General features: G+C 39.1%; 1 protein-coding gene across 1 annotated transcript in view; it reads right to left on the reverse strand.

The window, feature by feature from the left end:
- The window catches only part of KLHL4 (kelch like family member 4), an 84,811-nt gene that overhangs the window by 10,488 nt on the left and 53,110 nt on the right, over window positions 1-21,213 (reverse strand). The window contains exons 2-7 of the mRNA XM_032771354.2: window positions 20,686-20,859; window positions 20,092-20,228; window positions 15,778-15,974; window positions 9,399-9,611; window positions 5,860-6,046; window positions 537-761 (exon numbers count right to left, since the gene is read on the reverse strand). Coding sequence (XP_032627245.1) covers window positions 537-761; window positions 5,860-6,046; window positions 9,399-9,611; window positions 15,778-15,974; window positions 20,092-20,228; window positions 20,686-20,859 — 1,133 coding nt within the window. The remainder of the gene's footprint in view (window positions 1-536; window positions 762-5,859; window positions 6,047-9,398; window positions 9,612-15,777; window positions 15,975-20,091; window positions 20,229-20,685; window positions 20,860-21,213) is intronic.

Below are 21,213 nucleotides of genomic sequence, written 5' to 3' on the forward strand. Positions count from 1 at the left end.
ATTTTTCTAAATAGAATTGAAAGGACAAATTCATTGGATGTTGTAAAGTGTGTTTGATTATAGGATGTAAATGTTTGTAAATATACTAGTCTTTGCACACTTATATTTAATTAAATATATTTGCCAGTGTTATAGGTGCCTCAGACGTGCTGAGCACTCCCAATGCTAACTGAAGTCAATGGCATCTGCAAAGTCCATTGTGTATTGCAAATAGATCCCTTAGATAGTCAATGGGATTTTAGATTTTTCTACTAAATTTGTTACTTTTACCTTTGTATATACTTTTGCAAATGTTCAGAGCAAAATTAACTTGAAAGGCCAGTGCAAGTTTGTTAGGATAATAACAAGGAAGGATTTTATAGCAGTGGGAAAGTAGCTGGATTTGAAAAATATCCTGTATAGACATTGCTTTGTATTGGTAAATATTTTAAAAAATTATGGCAATAGTTAGCATTTACATTTATCATCCTTAAAAGCAGTAGTATTAATCTGTAAATGTGGTGCAATGTATATTGTACAGTAACTCTAACTCTTACCTAAGCCATGTCTGTGAGTTGACATAGCAGGCATTATAGTCCAAACTTTGGTAGCTGGATTGAAACATTCAACTGTATTAGAGGTTTTCAGGCCATCTCTTCCTCCCACAATATAGAGCTTGTTGTCAATTACTGCTACTCCAAACTGCAATCGTCTACCATTCATGGTACCAATTTGTATCCAACTGTTTGTCCTAAGGTCATATTTCTCAATTGTAGTGGTGCCTGTTCAAAGCATAATTATCAAAACTTTAAACTACAGATGGTCCTTAGGGTTTAACATTCGGTCGTTTCTATTCCAAAACCCTCTCCACCCCCAACCCACTCCCCCTCACAAATACCATTACGAAATGTGAAGGCTTTGACAATGCTGTGCATTGATTCTAATTGAGATCTAGTTCTTAGGTTGAAAACTGTGGACTTACTGAGACAGCTGCGTTAAATGCATTGGTATAGCTTAGTCAGGCATATAAAAGTATATCAAGCACTAGAGGCTTCAGGATTAGATATAAACAAATGTTTTGGCTATAGTTAATTTTGCAAAGTTGTTAAATTGATGAGTTATTTAGGTATTATGAGGTTCTCTTCTTTTCATTTTCTTATGAGTATGATATCTTGGGGCACTGTGGTGCCTAGCAATATTTGTACTTAAATTGTTACAACCATAAGAAAAATTGCAGATGCCATGTTTAAATATCTGCCCTATAATATATTTTTGAATGTATCTGAGTCCTCCATGTGCATCCAAAACAATATTTATGATATATGTTTTACTTTATTAAAAACAGACAAGGTAAAATTGTGTGCTTGCCCATTGCTGGTTACCACAAATTCCAACCACATCACGGCCTTGAAATAATCCCAAATCTGCAATAATACATGATCTGTATTTTCACTTTTTCTTTTTACATTGATGTGTTTTTTGCAATGCTTTTAGTGAAAGATTCCTTTCTACCTCTATTATTAGGACCCTGACTCCATGCCAGTCAAAATTTACACTTTTCAAAGCATTGGCTCCTGTCAGTCATTCAGTAGCTGCTGTTGCTTCTGTAAATGCTGATTTAACACATCAGGGAGGCCATTGCCCAATAACTAAGGTAGGCAGGAGGCAATTGTTAATCATACCTATGAGTCTGAAGATCCCTTCTAGCATGATTGGGTGGATTCATTCAAGTGGTCCTGAAGGCAACCATATGGAAAAAGCAAATTGATTTTCTGCCAGTCCCCTAATGTGAATAAAATCTACTAATTTTGATAGAAGTGAAGGCAAGTACCACAGAGCTGTAATTAGCAATTAAAGTATGGTTTATGGCACCAACACAACAGGAGGAAGAAACTGGAAAGAAGGTTTAGAATTTGCTGTGTAGTACTCTCACAAATCCAGTTGGGAGAGACTCCACCACTGTGCTTGTTAAGTGTATTGAAATAACCAGAACAATTTCTAATGTTCTCTCTTTATCTCCTTCTGGTGGCTGTTGCATGCTTTTCAAAATCCAGCGACTCTTGAAATTAATCTGACTAATCCCTACTGCTCTGACTAACACCCTGGAAAGCATCGCTGCCTACCAGACCCTGTTTGGAAATACTGATCCAAATACATTGGAGGAATAGTGGGGCAATGGAACTAACAAGATCAAGAAGTTTAAAATAACATTTTAAAATAGTTTGTCTTTCTATATTTTGGCTCCCCCCCCCCCTTTCCCTTTTGATCTTGTCCACATTCTTCCTCTTCCCTAATCTCTCCTTTCATTCTGAAATTGTATATTCCTTTCACTATCTCTTTCAATGCTCTCTTCATTTTGTTTGCCTATTTACGACTCATTCCTTTGACCCCCTACCAGTTTGCTCTGATCTCCTAATGGGTGAGCTTTCCCAAAGTCCTCCAGTCTGATTATTTCAAAAGATTTAAAGAAACAGTCAACCCACTAATTTTAAAAGTAGATGAAATTACATTAACTATGTAATGTGTATCTGTGCATACCAGCTGTAATTTTCAGGGAAGCCTACAGGCAGGACCGGTGCTAGGGTTTTGAGCACCCTAGGCGGATGGCAATTTCGCCGCCCCACACACTGGTCCCGCGGCTCCGGTGGAGCTGCCGCAGTGGTGCCTGCAGAGGGTCCGGTGTGCCTGCGGGAGATCCACCGGAGCCGCGTGAGCAGCTGACCCTCCACAGGCATGACTGCGGCGGCTCTATCCGAGCCGCGGACCAGCAGACCGCCCGCAGGCACCACTGCAGCAGCTCCACGGGAGCTGCCTGCCGCCCCCTCCGGCGGCGCCCTGACCCAGGGGACACCCTGGACTGCTGGCTGCCTCGGCAGTGTCCTGACCCAGGGGACACCCTGGGCTGCCGGCTCCCGGCAGCTCAGACTCCCTCTCTGTCCTAGCAGCAGTGGCTGCTCAACCATTTAAAAAAAAATTGGAGGGCACTTTTTGCCCCCCCCCAAATCTCGGCGCCCTAGGCAACCGCCTAGTCCGCCTAAATGGTTGCAGCAGCCCTGCCTATAGGAGTTAAGCATCCAACACTCATTCAAATTCAATGGGATTTGTGAACCTAGGCTCTGAAAAATTCAGCAAATAAGCCTACTTTTGATCTTTCTTTGAGCTGTTTCATGATATCCTCTGATAAATATGAATGGTACTAGGTATGCCTGCTACCACAGGTTGTTTTTATTTTTTATTTTTTTGGTGGGGGTGAGAGGGTTGGGGTTTTTTGTTCTCCTAACAGAAATGCATTATTGGTAGAGGTGATAATTTACTCCCATTCCCCATGTTGTTGTACTAGTGCACAGTAGTTAGGTGTTGATTTTACCTTACAAATCCAATGCAGGCTCAAGATGTGAGTCAGAGCTGTCATGGGAAAGTGAGGAAGTGAGGAAATACTGACTTCCTAACCATCAAAAGGCGAAAGTTCAAACAAATGGACTCTTTCCAAGATAATGAGTAAAAAGACTCACTGATAGGAAGTACACATGTTCATTAAAAATGTCCTTTCTTTTTTTAGTACTTGCTTGGAAAACAAATAGGATTTTTTTTCTTTTGATCGGGGGGGGGAAGCTAGTTTATCTTTAAGCTTTCAGTTCTTGGTAGCAGATGATTTACACAGTTCAATAATGCTTAATATTGTTCACCAAAACACAGAATATCAATCTAGCCATTACAGTATAATTTTGTTTGGTGAAACTGACTTCAGAAAAGAGCCTCAGTTTCTTTTTTTTATCTAGTGATAGGTGTGTTTTGCATTTAAAAGACTATAGAGTTACAATTATTTCAGACTCTTCCGGAAATACAAATCAATCATGCTAACCATTTTTCGTGCTCTTCATAACACTAACTGTTATGGATATTTGATGTTTATGAGGTGAGCTGTAATTTTTCAAGGAACTCACTCAGTATATGTAATACTTTGAAAACCTAAAAGTGGAATGGGAAACTGTCTTGAAATGCTATTAATATTCATTACATGCAGCAAAATGTAATAAAGGTGCGAATCACTAACTTCAAACTAATCGTAACATCCTATCGTGTTGCTTATTTTCTGAAGAGTGGGAGCTCTGTGACGTAACCCTATGACATTTTGGAATAATTGTATTTCCAGGCTCATGCACTGTAGATGTGAGGATAAGGTTCCTGCAGAACATAAATTAGCATGTTCCCTAATGTATGAACTATTCCATTTTTAAAGTGACATACATAAAAGTATTACAGTTCGCATGAACTTGTGCTTCTAGCCTCTTTTTAGTAGTTTGAAAAGGCTTAGTCACAGAATGCTGTTGAATGATATTTCTATGTATAATTCACAGTAAATCATTAAAGAATAGGATGCAGACTGTGAAAAGAAACTAAGTGATATTTCCTTGATTTTTTTTGGTTGTGTACGTGCCATTGTGACTGAACATGACGTCAGGTGTGGGAATGTGCTCACTACACTGTATGCTTTGGGTTCTTGTCCGGCTGGTTGGAAGAAAAGGGTTTGTTGCACCTTAAAGGGATCCTTCCACAACTGGCAGCAGAGGTAGAGGAAGGGGAGAAAGTTTACTTGTGCAGAGTAAGGAGGAGCAGGAAATAGCTGGAACAGATTGGGACAAGTGGAAGGTGGTGGTCATATTTCATGCAGCCCCAGAGAAAGCTCTGCTTCACTTGGATAAGGCTGGGAGCACTTCCCCTGTGCCCCATAGGATCTAGAAAAAAGGGACAGAGTCCCTTCATGATCCATTGTGAACAGCACACTAGTTCCCCTTTTCTCTTGGGCGCTGTGAAGGATTTTTTCCCCTCACTGCCAGACTGGCCGAGTCAGGATGAGCTTTTTCACCCCTTCCCCACAGCAGGTTTGGGACCCAGTAGGGTGTGGCCAAGGGGGTTAGGTTGTAATGTTGCAACTTAGTGAGTAAAATTTGTGGCATATATTCACTGAAGGTTCTTGTTATGAAAAGGCTATAGTTATTGGATAAAATGGATTGGACAAGGATGTAAAGGAAATCAGCCCTTATGGGAGCTGAAGAAGGGAAATTCATGGCACCTACATCTGTAACACCAGGGAACCAACTTCTTTCCTCCTCTAGCCCCCTCAATCTTCTTATAAGGGGAAGGCAGTGGTTTCCCAACAGTGGGATGGCTGAGACCTTGCTGGGGGTTATATAGAAATGATTAAGCAACCACAATCTATTCTCTCATGTTTTTCTTCTGCCATGGTCAGACAATTAGTCTCAAAACACAGAACACAGCTGTAACAATTAGCCTTCAGTGACAAGCTATAAGAATTTTCTTTGCAGTCCTGAAAAATGTTATGTTTTGTTGCAAAAGTGAAAAAACCAAGAATCTATTGAAAGGTTCTTACTTTAAAGATGGGATTTGCTTTGTTTAGAAGCGGTAATAAATTATACTTTTTAAAAGGTCCAATAATATTGATGGGTTTTTTTAATTTTCTATATTTTTCCCTCTCACCTTTCAGGATTTGGTCAAGACTGGAGCTCAAAGTTCCAGAACAATATACAAAAGATTGTTTCACAGTATTTCCAAACTGGTCACATGTAGGAAATAGTGTAATTTTCTTCTCATTGTTTTTTTCAGAAAAATTCTGCTATAAACCTCTAAATTTTTGAGTGCTTCTCTGAATTGAACCTGAAGTGTAAACTTTGAGACGTTAATCTAGTACTTACAACTGTGGGTCTTCCTGCTAGAAGACAGAGCACAGAGTGAGCAGATCTTTTATTCTTTCATCCCTAAATTTCTGTGTTTAGAAACTTTCTAGTAACCCTATAACTGCTTTGTCATTTATTATTATCCGAATGGTCCTAAAATAACTGAAAAAACTTCCAAACTTACCTTTAGTAGCATCCATGCCTCCCACAGCATAAAGTGCACCCACTGTAGACTTCCTAGGTTTAGTTCGAGGACTCTGCATCATGGACCTTCTTTCCGGTAGGAGATGATACTTCATAGCTTCCATAAGAAGTTTCTGACACTCAAGGTCATGCGTGAACATTGGGCTATTTTCAAGATCTGCTAGCAACTGAGAAATAAAACAGATTGATCTGTACTCATTTAAATAATAAAAGATGGGATACAAATTAATATCTGAAAAAAAATCACAGATCTTATTTTCTTGAGTCCATCTTTCATCTGAGCTTTGTCATGGTCCAAATAAATTATCTAGTGCAAAATAATGTAAATATAAGAATATATAATGTAAAAAATATAATGTATATACATAATATAAATATAAGAAAAAAAATCTTTTAAAAGGTTTTTATTTACTCTTATGAACAGCCACAATCTTGCTCCCATTCAAGTCAATGGCAAAACTCCTTTTGACACAGCTAGAAGCAAAAACTCATCCATTATAATAAAGGAGGCAACTTTGCTAATAGAGCAACTAATTAAAAGTCTGTATGTCTTTTTAAAATGAAATATGTGCAATATCGATATCCAGCCTGTAACTGTAGAAACTTATGCTCTTTTGGAACCTACATGCAGTGTTGGAATCTAGGTTTGAGCAGCACTTCATATTCTCACCTTCAGATCAGACTGACTAGGGTCCCCCTCTTACCCTTTACAAAACTAGGAAGGAAAGAGGAACGACCCCTGATTCTGACCAACTAGTATGGTTGAAATGAAAAAAATAAAAATATTAGAGAATCAGAAAGCCATAAAATAATTATGAAGTGATGTCCTGGCAATGCATGTCATATAAGGCACTGCAACGCATTGTGTTATGTTTTGATGTTGGGATGTATTAACAGTCTCATACCACAAACATCACAAAGCTGTAATAAGATGTCAGCTCACTACAGAACTGTACAGCTGTCTCTGTGACTCCCTTTGATAAAGTGTCCATTTCAATGTTAAAGATTGAGTAATGATGCACGTAATAAAATGTATACTGCTGGTTTCTATATTGTGTGGTATGGTGCTAAAATTCAAAGACAATAAAAGTTTTGGGTGTTTTAAAAATTATTCAGTCTTCAAATTGGTTTGTGATTTAAGTTAGTGAGTTTGTAGGATATCCAAGTTTCTGTTACTAGATGAGAAAATACAGCAAAGCGCTCACTACATTTCAGGAAGATATGCAGAGGATTGGCATTTTAAAAATGGGCAGATTTTCAGCACGAATAACTACATTGGCTTTATGATATCCTTTTAATCTGTTTATTGGACCTTTGCAAATCAATAATATTTACTTGGCTGTTTACTAAAATATCTAGTCTTTTTACTATAGAAATATGCTCTTTCCCAAAACTGTAAATAGTCTCTGTGTGCATATTATTATTATTGTACTAATCTTTGTACAAAGTATGTCTTTTCAGGTATCATTTAAAAACTCATAATTTCCTGATCAGTATAATCCTGATAAAATATTTGTGGCAACATTTTATATAAAGTTATAAGATTTACCTATATATTGTTATTAACACATGTTCCAAACACCACAGCCCAGCCCAAACAGAAATCAGCAAATAGGAATGTCCTAGACAAAGGAAAGTGTTTGCCTTAATTTGCACTTAAGCAATAAACAGAGTCATCAAGCTGGGAGGGAAACAAGGAAGGCTCAATCACGTGAGGAAAAGCCAGCAGGGAAATTCTTTCCACATAGACTTTGTCTCTTAATGCCCAGCTGGAAATATTTTTCAAGAGGGAGACTGAATCTATAAAAGGGAGGGCAAACACTCCCAAGGGTCTCTTTTACTCCCCTGTCCATCACATTCACTGCATCTGAAGAGACTACTGGACTCTGGGTGAGCGGTTCTGACCTCAGAATTTGGTCAGTAATTTGCTGGAGCATGTGGTAAGAAACTTTGCTTGAATCTGATATAGTTGGGCATTAATAAATATCTCTTTTCTTGTAACCACTTCTAATTTTTATGTACCATTACTTATGCTCAATTCAATTTCTTTGTAGTTAATAAACTTTTTTACTGCTTTAACTAATTGTGACATTCCCCTGTTGTTATCTGGACTGGTGATTGGCTAGATCACTCCAATCCTCGACTCTGGGAGCCAGCCTTACCCTGCTCTGCTATGAGAACCCCCACTCCCAGGCTGTTCCCAGCTATGTTAATGAGCACTTTTGGCCAGCTGTTGCTTGGATTTGCAATAGCTCTAGTCCCAAACACAACATTAGGAACCTCCCGTTATGCCTGCTGGATGCTGCAAGCTTATATGAGTTAATCAATTTAACAAAGAAATTGTTATGTACCAAGTTTGTTATCCCAGAGGAAGTCTCTGACATGCTTCAAACCAAACACATTGCTTCAGGTAGAATAAACAAACAAATTTATTAACCACAAAAGATAGATTTTAAGTGATTATAAGTCAAAACACAAGAAGTCAGATCTGGTCAAATGAAATAAAAGCAAAACACATTCTAAGCTGATCTTAACACTTTCAGTGACCTTACAAACTTAAATGCTTCTCATCACAGACTGGCTGGTTGTCCTACAGCCAGGCTCTCCCCTTTTATCAGCACTTCAGTCACTTGGTGATGGTGTCTGTAAATGGAGGTGGAAGAGATACTGCAGGGCAAATGTCTCTCCCTTTTATCATGTTGTTTCTTCCCTCTTGGCTTTGCTACCACTCCCCCCTCCTTCAGAGTCAGGTAAGCATTATCTCATTGTAATCCCAAACTAACCAAGGGAAGGGGAGTGACTCACTCGAGAGTCCAACAGATCCTTTGTTGCTGCCTAGGCCATGTCCTTTGTTCCGGGCTGGGTCGATTTTGTCCCATACATGCCCTGATGAGGTGTGAACTGCCCCTTTGCTCCTGGAGAGTTTTCCCTGGGCTTGTTTTAATCTATAAGGACACATTTTAAGCCTCATAACTATATATGTGAAATTACAGCCTATAAATCACTAAAAGAACAATCCTCAGTGCATCATGAACCTTCTGAAGACACCCAACATGACAAACTTTGCATTGGATACCACACAATAATATTATAAGGATGAACATGGGGGTTCAGGGGGTTCCCCTGAGGTACAGAGCATCACAATAATCTATGTTTAAATTGAGGAGTCTGAATAACTATTTGAAATAATAAACTGGGATATTATTACCTTAAAGGAATAACAGATTTAAAATATGTGTATTGGTCCAGAGAGGCCTGAGCAGGACATACATGTCCGTGGGAAAATCTGTTGGGGTCACTCTGCAGAATAACCAATGGGTGGTGAAAGCCACAGTGTAACCCAAAGGTGGTTGGCACATAAACCTTCAGGGTGTAGCTTGAATAGTGGAAAGGCTGTTTCTGAGTGGCCCAAGTGGGAGCTACTTCAGCAAAGCATCCAAGATTGTAAGGCAGGGGTGACACAGGCCCCTATTGGTCTGGATTGTACCCTGGTACATCACATCAAGGAAAGTCATATACCTGTGGTGGGAGTAGTGGCAGTCTAATATAAGAGAGGAGCATTCCTAAGTCTCGTTGCCTGCTTTGCAAATCATGTCTCACCCACATCATTAAAGCCTGGAATATGGCTTCTTCATCTGGTACATTGATGTCATCACTAGACAGGAGTTTTGCTATTTCACTAGCAGGAAGCAAAAGAAATTCCTGATTCTTTATCACTTCTGTGAAGTGTTCCTAGAAAGGAATAGATTTCAATGAATTCACGTTACTGACACCTTAATATAATATAATTGAGCAGAGAACGCATTTTTGCATGGATTATATGCCTGCTTCTTAATAGAATCTAGACAATGTTCTACAGATTACTGAATCTAACATGGTTTCTTAAGTACAGCCAAAATTAATCTTTTAAGAAATTATTTTCCATGCGTAAGAAGAAATAGATAACTTGACATGTAGAATGCAGTTGAGAACTACATAGAAAAGATCTAGAGTATTTGTACTGAGTTTGTATGCCAACCTTTCACTTGTGAGTGCCAGACAGTGACTTATGACTTAAGCAAGATACCAAAGTGAGTTTTGTGACTTTAGCCTTCTTAAAGATAGTGTATGAACAGGATAGATCTAGAGGCCAGGAACTGTTTCAGAGCAAAGCACAATGAGCCCCCAATCCAAACTGGGCCTCTGGACACTGCTGTAATACATAAATAATAGGACACCAGTACTAACAAGATAGGTTAGAATTCCCCTGGATCTTACATCTTTGTTCTCTGGGACACTGGGGTTTGGGTCTGAGCCATGTCTTCCATTCCAATTACCGCTGCCTCAGCTCCCTCTAGAATCTTCTGTCAGTCAGTCCCTTTATGGTTAGCAGAGACGCTCCCCTCTGGATTGTTTTTTCCATGACAGTTCTTTTGAGGAAACTAACTATTTTTAGGCAGCTCCATCTCTCTCAAGCCATTGGTCACTCCCTTATCAGAGGCATGGAGGGCTGACATGCATGAGAGGTTTCAAACATCATCATAATTGCTTTGGCATTTCAATACTAGGTAGAAGAAGAACTATGTTTCTTCCTGCCTTAGCACACTGGCCCATAGCAGGCTCAGTGGTCATCCTGTAACACATCAGCAGTGGCAAGGAAAGGCAACCTGGTGAGTTGGCAATTTTAGGAGTGCTCCCTCAGGAGTGTATTTAAAGTTCTAGAGTGGAAAGAGGCAAACTTGGGAAGGAACCCAGGGAGGAGCTCATACCTAACTGTCAGTGTCAACAATCTAATACCTTGGAGATTCTGACCAGTCTGGCATTAGAAAGCTGAGGCCCTAGAACAAGAATCTTGGGTGATAACATTTTCAAAGAAGCAGAATTACAGGGTAGTGATTTTTTTATCATTGTGCTATTGTTGTGAACAAGCTTTCCAAACACTTTGGCTTAGTTGTCACATTCTGCTCAAAGAGAGGCCAAGGAACAGAAGCACAGTAGTGGTGAAGTTCATTAACAATGATTTAGAGAAGATTGTACGCCATATGCCTAGAGAGCACCCAGTTCACTTCCTCACTTTTGTGAGTATTAAACACTCAGATCGAATGATTCATTCTTAAATTATAGAGGGATTATTAAAGATTATTTGTTTTACTATTAATATGATCGTTCATCCAAGATTAAACGTAAAACAACTCTCTAGGTCTCTCAGAACCCCTGTAAGTTACACCCATTTTACAGAGATCAATGACCTGAGTTTCAGCTGCATGAGAAGCATGGTTACTAAGTACTTCTGAAAATGAGTCTGTAAGTGATTTGTCCAAAGCTTACAGTGAGTCAGTGACAAAATCAGGAATAGAATCCAGGATTTTTTACTCCCTTTTATGCACTGAATCAAAATGGAGTGATTTAAATCCAGGTTATTTAAATATCGGCCGAACCTGCAGATGCAACAGGGGCTTTCCCTGAACAAGCGGTGGACTGACTTTGAGAACCACTGATTTAAATGACTAATCTTAACAAATTATATGTGTGCCTTTCTATCTTGATTTAACTTGAGACTTTATCTCTCTGTAATCCATTAATCTGTATCTATTGTTAAGCACATTCAAAAGGAGAAGGAAATTACCCTACACTCAGTTTAGGAGGCCTCATGCTGCCCCAGTTTCAGAAGAGGAAGCAGTACTGGTTAGCCCCTCTACTCCAGCATAGTCTCTACACAAAGACTATATGTTGTTCTAAAACAATTTAAGATGGAAAATCAGAGCTAAATTATACCGTTAAACCTGGAATAGAATGCATACAATCAGTTTGAGTGTCAATTTATTGCTGGTTAGATATTGATGAATGCAAATTTCTTAAACACACCAAGTTCTTACCTCAATATTCTTTTGCAGTAAACTGTGCCAAGTCTTGACCATATATTTGTACTACTAATGGCAGAAAAGATAGCAAGAGAAAACAAATTCTCTTTAACAATACCTTTTGTTAGACCCCAGTGGTTTGAGCATTGGCCTGCTTAAACCCAAGGTTGTGAGTTCAATCTTTGAGGGGGCCATTTAGGGATCTGGTGCAAAAATCTTTCTGGGGCTGAGTCCTGCTTTGAGCAGGGGGTTGGACTAGATGACCTCCTGAGGTCCCTTCCAACCCTGACATTCTATGATTCTATGAACAATGGAAATTCATTCAGTTCTGGTTATACATTTCTCCCACTAAAATCTAAAATACTTGGGATCCAGGCCTGCAGTTCTTATTCAGGTACAGTTCTCCATGGACTGCAGGATTTTGCCATGAATCTTGGTGTGCTAAAATCTTTTATTCAAAGCAATATTTTTAAAACAGTACTTTAGGAAGTCTAATTACAAGTCAACAGTAAGGAAAATACATTAAAGATATGTTTTTGTTGTACACATGTATCCAGGTATGTTTGCATTCAATGGATAAATTAATATCTACAATTACATAAAATAGTATATCATATTTGAAAATATAATGCAACCTGGAACAAGGAGTTGAAGACATTTCAAAGTTGAAAATATAATGCATTTTGTTTGTGGGCAGTAATATGTTAGACTTTAATGTTAGAGACTTTATTACTATTAAACTTGAAAAGTTATTGTATTTAAAATAGATATAAAAATAGCAGTATTGGGGGTTTAAAGGAGATGTTCACTTTGGTCCTTAATACACATCCTGCTCTAATGTTGTGATATCCAGGGAATAGGAACAGGAAGACAAATCCACTTTGAGTTACAAAAATACTGCAAGCTGTTTATCAGAACAGGCTTCATCTGCATGAGAGAGATACCAGACAGGAAATTGTTAATACTTTGCATCAATAACTAAAGTAATAGAACAGAAGTTCTCAGGTTTGCTTTTTTGTGGCTGATTTTTTAATCTGTTTACTGTTAGCTCAAATTGCAAGCAATCTCTCTATTTGCAATAAGCCTTTATAAATTACTCCCTTAATTGGGATATTTTTACATTTCAACTGGCGATGGACCAAAATCAGAACCTTTTATTCAGTCCTTTCCCCTGAAGTTCAGAGCGTGTGCACTGTTACCCACAAATTTTTTGTAAGACAGGTTCAATCTGCTTTAGAGCAAATTTTCTTTTAAATTTATTCCTAAACTGGTTCCAGAAGGTGCAGGTTTCCTTTTTTGCCCCTAAGCACTTAGGGACTGGGTGATATAAGTACCCCTTCTAGGGCTTGCAGTGTTTTTCTCTGCCCCACTTCTCCAGCACCGTGCTTCATTCTGTAAACAAGAACAGGAGCCAGTTCTGGAGGCTAGGATTTGCTCCAGCTGGGTAGCAGGAAAAAGGGGAGCAGGAGTAACATCTGTGCAGTGTGGTCAAATCTCATAACTTTACCCTGAGTCTTGATATATTTTATATTCTTATGAAATCCTCAGCTCCGGGATACATGTGAGTATTTAAGAGGTTAACAAGAAAAAATGTTCTCCCTCCTCATTGTAACAATCTTTTATGTATTTGGAAACTGTTATCGTGTCCCTCCCTCAGTCTTCTCTGAAAAAATTAGGTTTGTTTAGTCTGGAGCAATCTTCCCCCATAGGTCACGTTTTCTAGACCTTTAATCAGTTTTGTGGCTCTTCTCTGGACTTTCTCCAATTTGTCCACATCTTTCCTGTAATGTGGTGCCCAGAACTGGATACAATACTCCATCTGAGGCCTAATGAGTGCAGAGCAGAGTGGAAGAATTACTTCTTGTGTCTTGTTTACAACACTCCTGGTAATACATCCCAGAATGATGTTTGCTTTTTGAGACAGTGTTACACTGACTCATAGCTTGTGATCCACTATGACCCCCAGATCCCTTTCTGCAGTACTTCTTCCTAGGCAGTTATTTTCCATTTTGTATGTGTGCAACTGATTGTTCCTTCTTAAGTGGAGTATTTTGCATTTGTCCTTATTGAATTTCATCCTGTTTACTTCAGACCATTTCTCTACTTTGTACAGATCATAGCACAGTGGTTTGAACATTGGCCTGCTAAACCCAGGGTTGTTAGTTCAATCCTTGAGGGGACCATTTGGGGATTGGTCCTGCTTTGAGCAGGGGGTTGGACTAGATGGTCTCCTGAGGTCCCTTCCAACCATAATATTCTATGATTTTGAATTTTAATCCTATCCTCCAAAACACTTTCAGCCCCTCCCACCTTGTGTATATACGTGTTATATATAATAGAAAGGGACACAAACAGTGCCATCAATCTGTTCATGCCACTCACGCACCTTAATGGGTGGAAAACTGAATGGGGGCCAGCAGTGATGCGGGGGAGGGGAATGCAGAGATGGCCTCTCCCACTGCTTAGTCTCCAGCCATTCATTGGCCAGATGGGAGAGAGAGGGTAGTGATTGGTCCCTAATGAATCCCTTTCATTAACTTAAACCCTAGCCAAGGCTCATTTTGACCAATTTCAGTAGCCCCACTCTTCCCACATTGAACTGGTAGCTTCAGAGCTGCGTTATTGCAGATGCAGTGGGGTTGACCTGTTTTGGGGTCAAGAAGGATTTTTTTCTTCCCATAGGGGCCAAATTGGCTAAGGCCTTGTGTGTATTTTACCTTCCTCACAGCATCCTGGAGGAGTTAAATAAGAATAGGATGTAGTGCTAGGTAGGGATGTAAGTTTGTCACAACCTGTAGCTAGTTTCCAATGTTAAAAGGAAGAAAGCAACAGTTCCCAGAAGTGTAAAAAATAAAAAATTAAAAAAAAACCCTGACATTTTGCTGATGAGCCTTGTGCTCCTGGGATGGGCAGACCTTGCGGCCTTTTGAGGCCAAGGTTCCCCATTAATACCCTCTGTTCCCCTTGCAGTGAAACAGATACAGTGATAGGATTCCGAAGACCAATCTGAGTCCTAGGGTTAGGCTGAGGAGACTCTATAGGTTATATGGTAGGAGCCATGTAACCCTGCACTGGAACCAATTAAAACACCTTGTATGTGAGAGTATAGTTGGCAAGGGGGGTAATACCTCTCCACTGTGTTAAATTTAATAAAGTTGTAATCTATGACTTAAAATTCATCCCAGTGTTTATCCTCATTTGCCACCATGTCCAAATTAATTTACTTCTGAGTGTAAAAGCATTCTATCTCTGGAATGGCTTTAGAATTGTGAAGCCTTTATGCTGCTACAAAATTTGTTGGTATCTTGTGCTCTTAGTTTGAGAATAAAATTGCTATTTGTTTCCTCTGAAGGTTTCCTCTTGCATTAATTTTTCTATAATAATTGCCACTTTTTTGTATATTTTTTTCTAAATCTCATTCACTTTTTCTTTTTTGCCTTTCTTAATGTTCTTATTGTTTGCCTACACCTTGAAAGCAGTGTTGGACTTCTCTTTGCACTGCCATTAGTCAGTAAAGATGAACTGTTGTCCTTCCTTGACATCCGCTAGACCAGAATACTGTTGACTTTTCTAAGGACACTGTATGCAAGCTGTATTGTATCTTCTTCAAATACAAAAAGATGGCTGTTCATACTTTCTTTTTAATAACAGCAAGTTATTAAATAACATGTCAAAGATATAAACAGCAAAATCAAACATTTCTTACTAACGTTTTTATCAACTCTCAATTTCATCCCAGTAATTATACCTATTACATTTTCCTTTTGAGGATGGGTTGTGGCACATATTTCTTGTTAGGCATTGTGCAGGATACTCCTGCACTGGGAGTGCTTGGATGCAAGGCTCAGTGTCTCTGGATCTCAGGGGTGCAAATGGAGAGCACAGCTTCTGCATCAGTCTGTGAAATTGCAGCATCCATACACCTCTGCACTCAGCTAGTTCTCCTGCAATAACCCCTGGCCATCTTTCCATCACCTCATTGATTTTGCAGATCCAATATAGTATTCATGCCTGCTCTTCATACTGTCATTTCAAAATGGTTGGATTATTAATCTTACCATAGTGTACAGATGCGCCACTTTCAAGAGTTCCATGCAACCCTGCGCGTCTCCAAAGGATCGAATCCCTAAGCAGTTTGAAGGATGGAGCTGTTTCATAAGAAAGTTGCAACACACTTCAATGACTTGAGATAGCTGGAGAAGACAAGCTGCAGCCAGCAAACTTTCTATAGTGTCTTCCTTTAACTCTAAAACACCTGTGTGGTTTAGATCACGAAAATTATGCATTAATTGGTTTGCCATTCATTTCCCTTGTACCTATGGCTACAACTATACTATGAGCAATGGGTGTGATTCCCAGTTCCCATATGCATACTCGTGCTAGCTCTTATCTGAGCTAGCATAGGAAAAATAGCATTGCCATAGTACAGACAGCAGCATGGGTTTGCCATCCAACGTATATACCCACAGAGTTCAGAAAGTTTTGTATTTGGGTCAGCTAGCCTGTACCGCTACAGCCACTGCCTGTGCTACCATGGCTACGCTACTATTTTTGATGTGTTAGCTCAGATGAGAGCTAGCACAAGTATGTGTACACAAGCTGGGACTCACAGTCATAGCTTGTAGCATAGATGTACCCCATGGGTCTGTTTGCATTTTTTTCCCCCTAGAGTCTTTCCTCATTGGGAAAATCTGTGAAAAATCTGGGGAATCACCACCCCTCCATAGCCACTGTTTTAGTCTAGACTGCAACTGAGACGGCTGTCGTCCTACATCCCTTCTGTGTGCATTTGTCAGCAACTGGCTCTTATCTAATTTTCACCAACCTACTTCCAATATACCAGTTCATGCTAATTCTGAGTCAAGATACAGAAATATGTTTGTTAATCATTCTGAGGTTGGGTCAGCACTGCTAACCAGGATATAAAGGGATATAAACTGTATCTCTGCAAAGAGGAATCAAGGGATTGGGATGGAGGAGGACCTGCAGGGAAAATCTACAAACAACTAGAATGGGGAGAAATCTTAGGCTGAGATTCACGGCATCTTGTTTGAGTTACTCACTAACCCAAACCCCAGAAAACTGATAATTTTGTACTTGGTAGGGGGTTGGTAGACTCTGTTTAATGCAACATAGTATTGAAGGGGTCAACTAATATAACAACGTGGAAAGTTTATTTCATGCTTATATACTATGCATTTAGTTTCAAATGAAATACTATGCCTGTAGATTAATTTAAATTCTGACGTTAAATATGAATTAAAGCTTTTCCTATATCTGACTTTTAAAAGACTTTTTTACAATTAATTTATATTAATCACATTTTTCTTTTAATTTTACCAAGTAAAATGTGTTAAACTTTTATAAAATAATTGCATTCATCCATTTCCTTTAATTATGCTTACAAATTTTGTTCAATTATATCATTGTTGTGAGGTTTATTAGAATATTGGTGTAAAATCTGTAGTTGTAAATTGCACTTTTCTCTTTTGACAATCATCTCTTTACATAACTCCAGATATTTCCACAGGTTCTGAGACAATCAAAGTGAAAACAGTCTTCTATATTTTTAGCACTTTAATGTCAATATCAAAACACAATAAATAAAATGGGCACTTGGAAACCATTTTAAATGTCCCTTCTTACACAGTAACCTTTTTAAAATTTAATTTTACTTATATTTGCCAGGAAATAATTTTTTACTCCCTTTGAAATGATTCATGGAAAGGTTGGACCCGCTCAACAGGTATGAGCCACAGTTCTTCATGTCCCATTCTGGAGGCTCATGCAGAGAGTGCATGTATGAGAAAGGGAGAATGGAATGAATGGTGGATCAGTGGGAGATAGTTTATCTCTGTACCATTGACTCTGCAAGGATGTTGTTCTGGTAATTTGTATGCTGTGTGATGGGGCAAGGCCAGATGGCTACAGTAAGGTACTGAGAAACAGGTATGTTAGCCCCAGGCTAAACAAATCCCTAGTACCCTGGTAACCAAATGGCAGTTGCTCCAGGTTAATCAAGGCACCTGGAGCCAATTGAATTTCATCTCTATGAAGGCAGTGAGAGATAGCTTACTTAATTTAGAACACCATGAGCCAAGTCAAGGCAGCTAATCAGGGCACCTGGGTTTAAAAAGGAGCTCACTCCAGTCAGGCAGGGAGGAGCCAGAGGGAAGGAGTGTGTGTGAGGAGCTGGAGGCAAGAAGGCAAGGAGCTGAGAGTAAGAGAGTGTACTGTGGAGGATGAGGAGACAAGCTTATCAAGACACCAGGAGGAAGGTCCTTGGTGAGGATAAAGAAGGTGTTGGAGGAGGCCATGGGGAAGTAGCCCAGGGAGTTGTAGCTGTCATGCAGCTGTTACATGAGGCACTATAGACAGCTGCGATCCCCAAGGTGCCTGGGCTGGAACCCGGAGTAGATGGTGGGCCCGGGTTCCCCCCAAACCTCCCAACTCCTGATCAGACACAGGAGGAGCTGACCCAGACTGTGGGTTCCACAAGAAGGGAAGATCACTGAGGTGAACAAATCTGGCAATAAGCGCAGGACCCACCAAGGTAGAGGAGGAACGTTGTCAAAACTGCTACATTCTGGAAGACTGTTTTCCCATCTTCTCAAGATTCAGGCATGGGAGAAAGAACTTCTGTGGCATCTACGGCAGAGTAACCTTTCTTCTGAGTTGAATAGCCTCCCAAAGAGCTAGTATCTGCAGCCTTTCAATGCTTGTATAACTTTGAATGCTGTGGATATTTTTAATTGGATTTCTGTTACTCTAGTGTGCAATCTGTTCTACATTTTTTCTCCACAGATTACAGAGCAGCAAGGAAAAGACAACTCACGCTTCTCTGGTTTGGTCTTTTGGCTATTGACTAAGGTCTCACAATCAAATTAGTAATTAATGTAAACATTTGGGTGCAATTGTACTGAAAAGAGGGGAGAGAGTAGAATAGAAAACCTCAAAATACTCTGCTACTAACATAAAATATCTTAGACAATTTTTTTTTCAAGTAAACATATTGCTTAATTTTTCAAATGTGTGTCTAGTTCATGGCATTAAGGAGTATATCTTATTCCCCTTGCTATATTGGTCCATCTCCAGGGATGGGCCTGTGCTTCTCCCCCTGAAGGAGATGGGTTGCTGAAGTTGAACCTCACCATTTTTGGGGCCATCCAAAGCACAAAGGTTCTCAGCATGCTCTTCCCATATAACTTCATGAGCAAAGCAACAGGCAGAATCTGACCTTTATTAATTTAAATTACTATTGCTCTTCTTTGTGTCTGAATTAAAAATAGCAGATGTTCTAATTGAGTATAGAGTAACAGAATATTTTGATATTTGTATATCTGTTGGAATACGCTACTTGCAGTGTTGATATAGCCATGTTGGTCCCAGAATGTTAGAGAGACAGGGTGAGTGAGATAATTTTATTGGACCAGCTTCTGTTGGTGAAAGAGACAAGTTTTCAAGTTACACAGAGCTCTTCCTCAGCTTCAGAAACTTCTCTCTTTCACCAACAGAGGTTGGTCCAATAAAAGAATAAGCTATTGGTCATGCAAGATGTGGATGAGAGGGAGTTGTCTATTTTTATATATATCACGTGCACTTCAGTTTACTTATTTGATATTATCCTGCTTGACTGCAAAGAGGTGAATCAAAGGAGGCTTTTTGGAGACAGGGGAGGAGAGAAATAGGAAACAAAACAATGGCAAAGAATAGGTACCATCTGAGAAAATAACTTGTGGACCCTTAAGGAAACAATGGAGGTAGTTAGTAATAGGGGAATACTCCTTAGCCTCTGCCTCGCTCCAGTGATGTTTATTCTTCACAGGGCCAAGTATCTAAGTGGATTCTGAAACCTTAAAGGTGCTGGCACAGGTAAGAAGAGGGATTGATTCCGTTTTCAGAAGCTGCCTGAGATGGAGATGCCGATGCAGACTCATGGAAGGAGGGAAAGAATGCAGCAAGGCAGTCTGCTTCTCCCAGCTGACATGGAAGTAACTGGACTGAATTGAACTTACCACCCAGAGGTCCAGTCCCAGAAGGCTTGAACCATATTGTTCCACCTTTCAGAGAGATGAATGAAGCCAGAACTTTCATCTTAGGGGTGCACTCAAAGGATACAAAAGGGTTTAAATTATAGCTTACCCTATAACTATGACATATTCTTATTTTTCCTCACAACAAGAGCTAGCAAGGGTTGTTGAGGTTATTTTTATTTTGTCATCATATTTGGTAAATAGCATACTTCACAAATATATTTTCCAGTATTGGGTATGTATCTAGGCACTAATATAAAATGGATGAGGTGAAAAATGTTTGCACGCTAGATAGTGTTCACCTTTCTTTACAGAATTAGAGAATAGATTATGAATTACCTGTATAGGCATAGTGCACCAAAGCTTTCAGTGCATCTGGGTCCACTCCTTCCATTTTGATCTCCTCTTCTTTCGCTTCACGCACATCATTAGTAAACATTGCAGCGAAATAATCAGATACAGCACTAAGAACCAATCTTGAAATAGAAACATTTTAGAGGGATTTAAATGAGTTCATAATCTCAATGGGAAGCAAAAACTCAGCCCATTATTATACAATTCATTTGTGTGTGTAGGAGAAACATATCTTCTGCCTGAGACTCTATCCTTACAGTGGTTAGTAGTGAAGTTAAATGGGTAATTCCGGTAAGTAATCTAATTTTCTTTCAGAGGGTATGTTTGTGCTGTTTGCTTCATTCATCCCTCTAAAGTTTGACTATAGCAGAACAGAGAAACTGGTTCATACTTGAATTTCTTTCTACTTAAATAATGAATTTAAAGCTGTGATCATATCCTTTAACTGTCTTCAGCTGATGTGCTAATTATTGTAACCATTCATTCATAACTAATCAGGGACAAGGTGAGAATTCACATTATCTGAGCTCTCAGAACTGTCAGGCTATAAAGGCTTGTAAACAATAAGGAAAATTCCACCTGTGAGCTGGAATCTTGTGATTTCCAGCAATGAGCAGAACATCACACAGTTGCTTCTGTTGGAGATAGTTCTCCATCTTGCGGAATGTCTGCTCTGCATGATTTGTGGATTGGAAGTATTCATCTGAGCCATTGGTGTTCATTCCAGTGGATGAATAGCTAGTTATTGATAATCTGTTAAAGAAAGAGAAAATGCAGTTACTGTAGCATTATCAAACCTGAGAATGCTTTTCACTTCAGCTTTAATTGAGCTGTGGAAATTGCAGTATAACAGGAAGTCTTTAAATATATTGATCTAGTGAGAGTGGACTTAATGTGTCTTTTCCATTTGTTTCTTTTAATTATACTTCAGACCTTTTGTAAACTATTTTAAAACTTATTGTTTAAAACTCTTATTTTCTAAGAGAGAGAAACAAAATAAAAAGAAAGGAATCATATATATGCAAATATAAATAATTTTAAGGATATATTACACTATTTTAGTGAGTTCTATGAAGTCCTGTAGAGGATTCTAGATTTGAGTAAAAG

Source organism: Chelonoidis abingdonii, chromosome 8 (assembly GCF_003597395.2).
Source record: "Chelonoidis abingdonii isolate Lonesome George chromosome 8, CheloAbing_2.0, whole genome shotgun sequence".
In the NCBI taxonomy this organism is placed as follows: domain Eukaryota; kingdom Metazoa; phylum Chordata; order Testudines; family Testudinidae; genus Chelonoidis; species Chelonoidis abingdonii.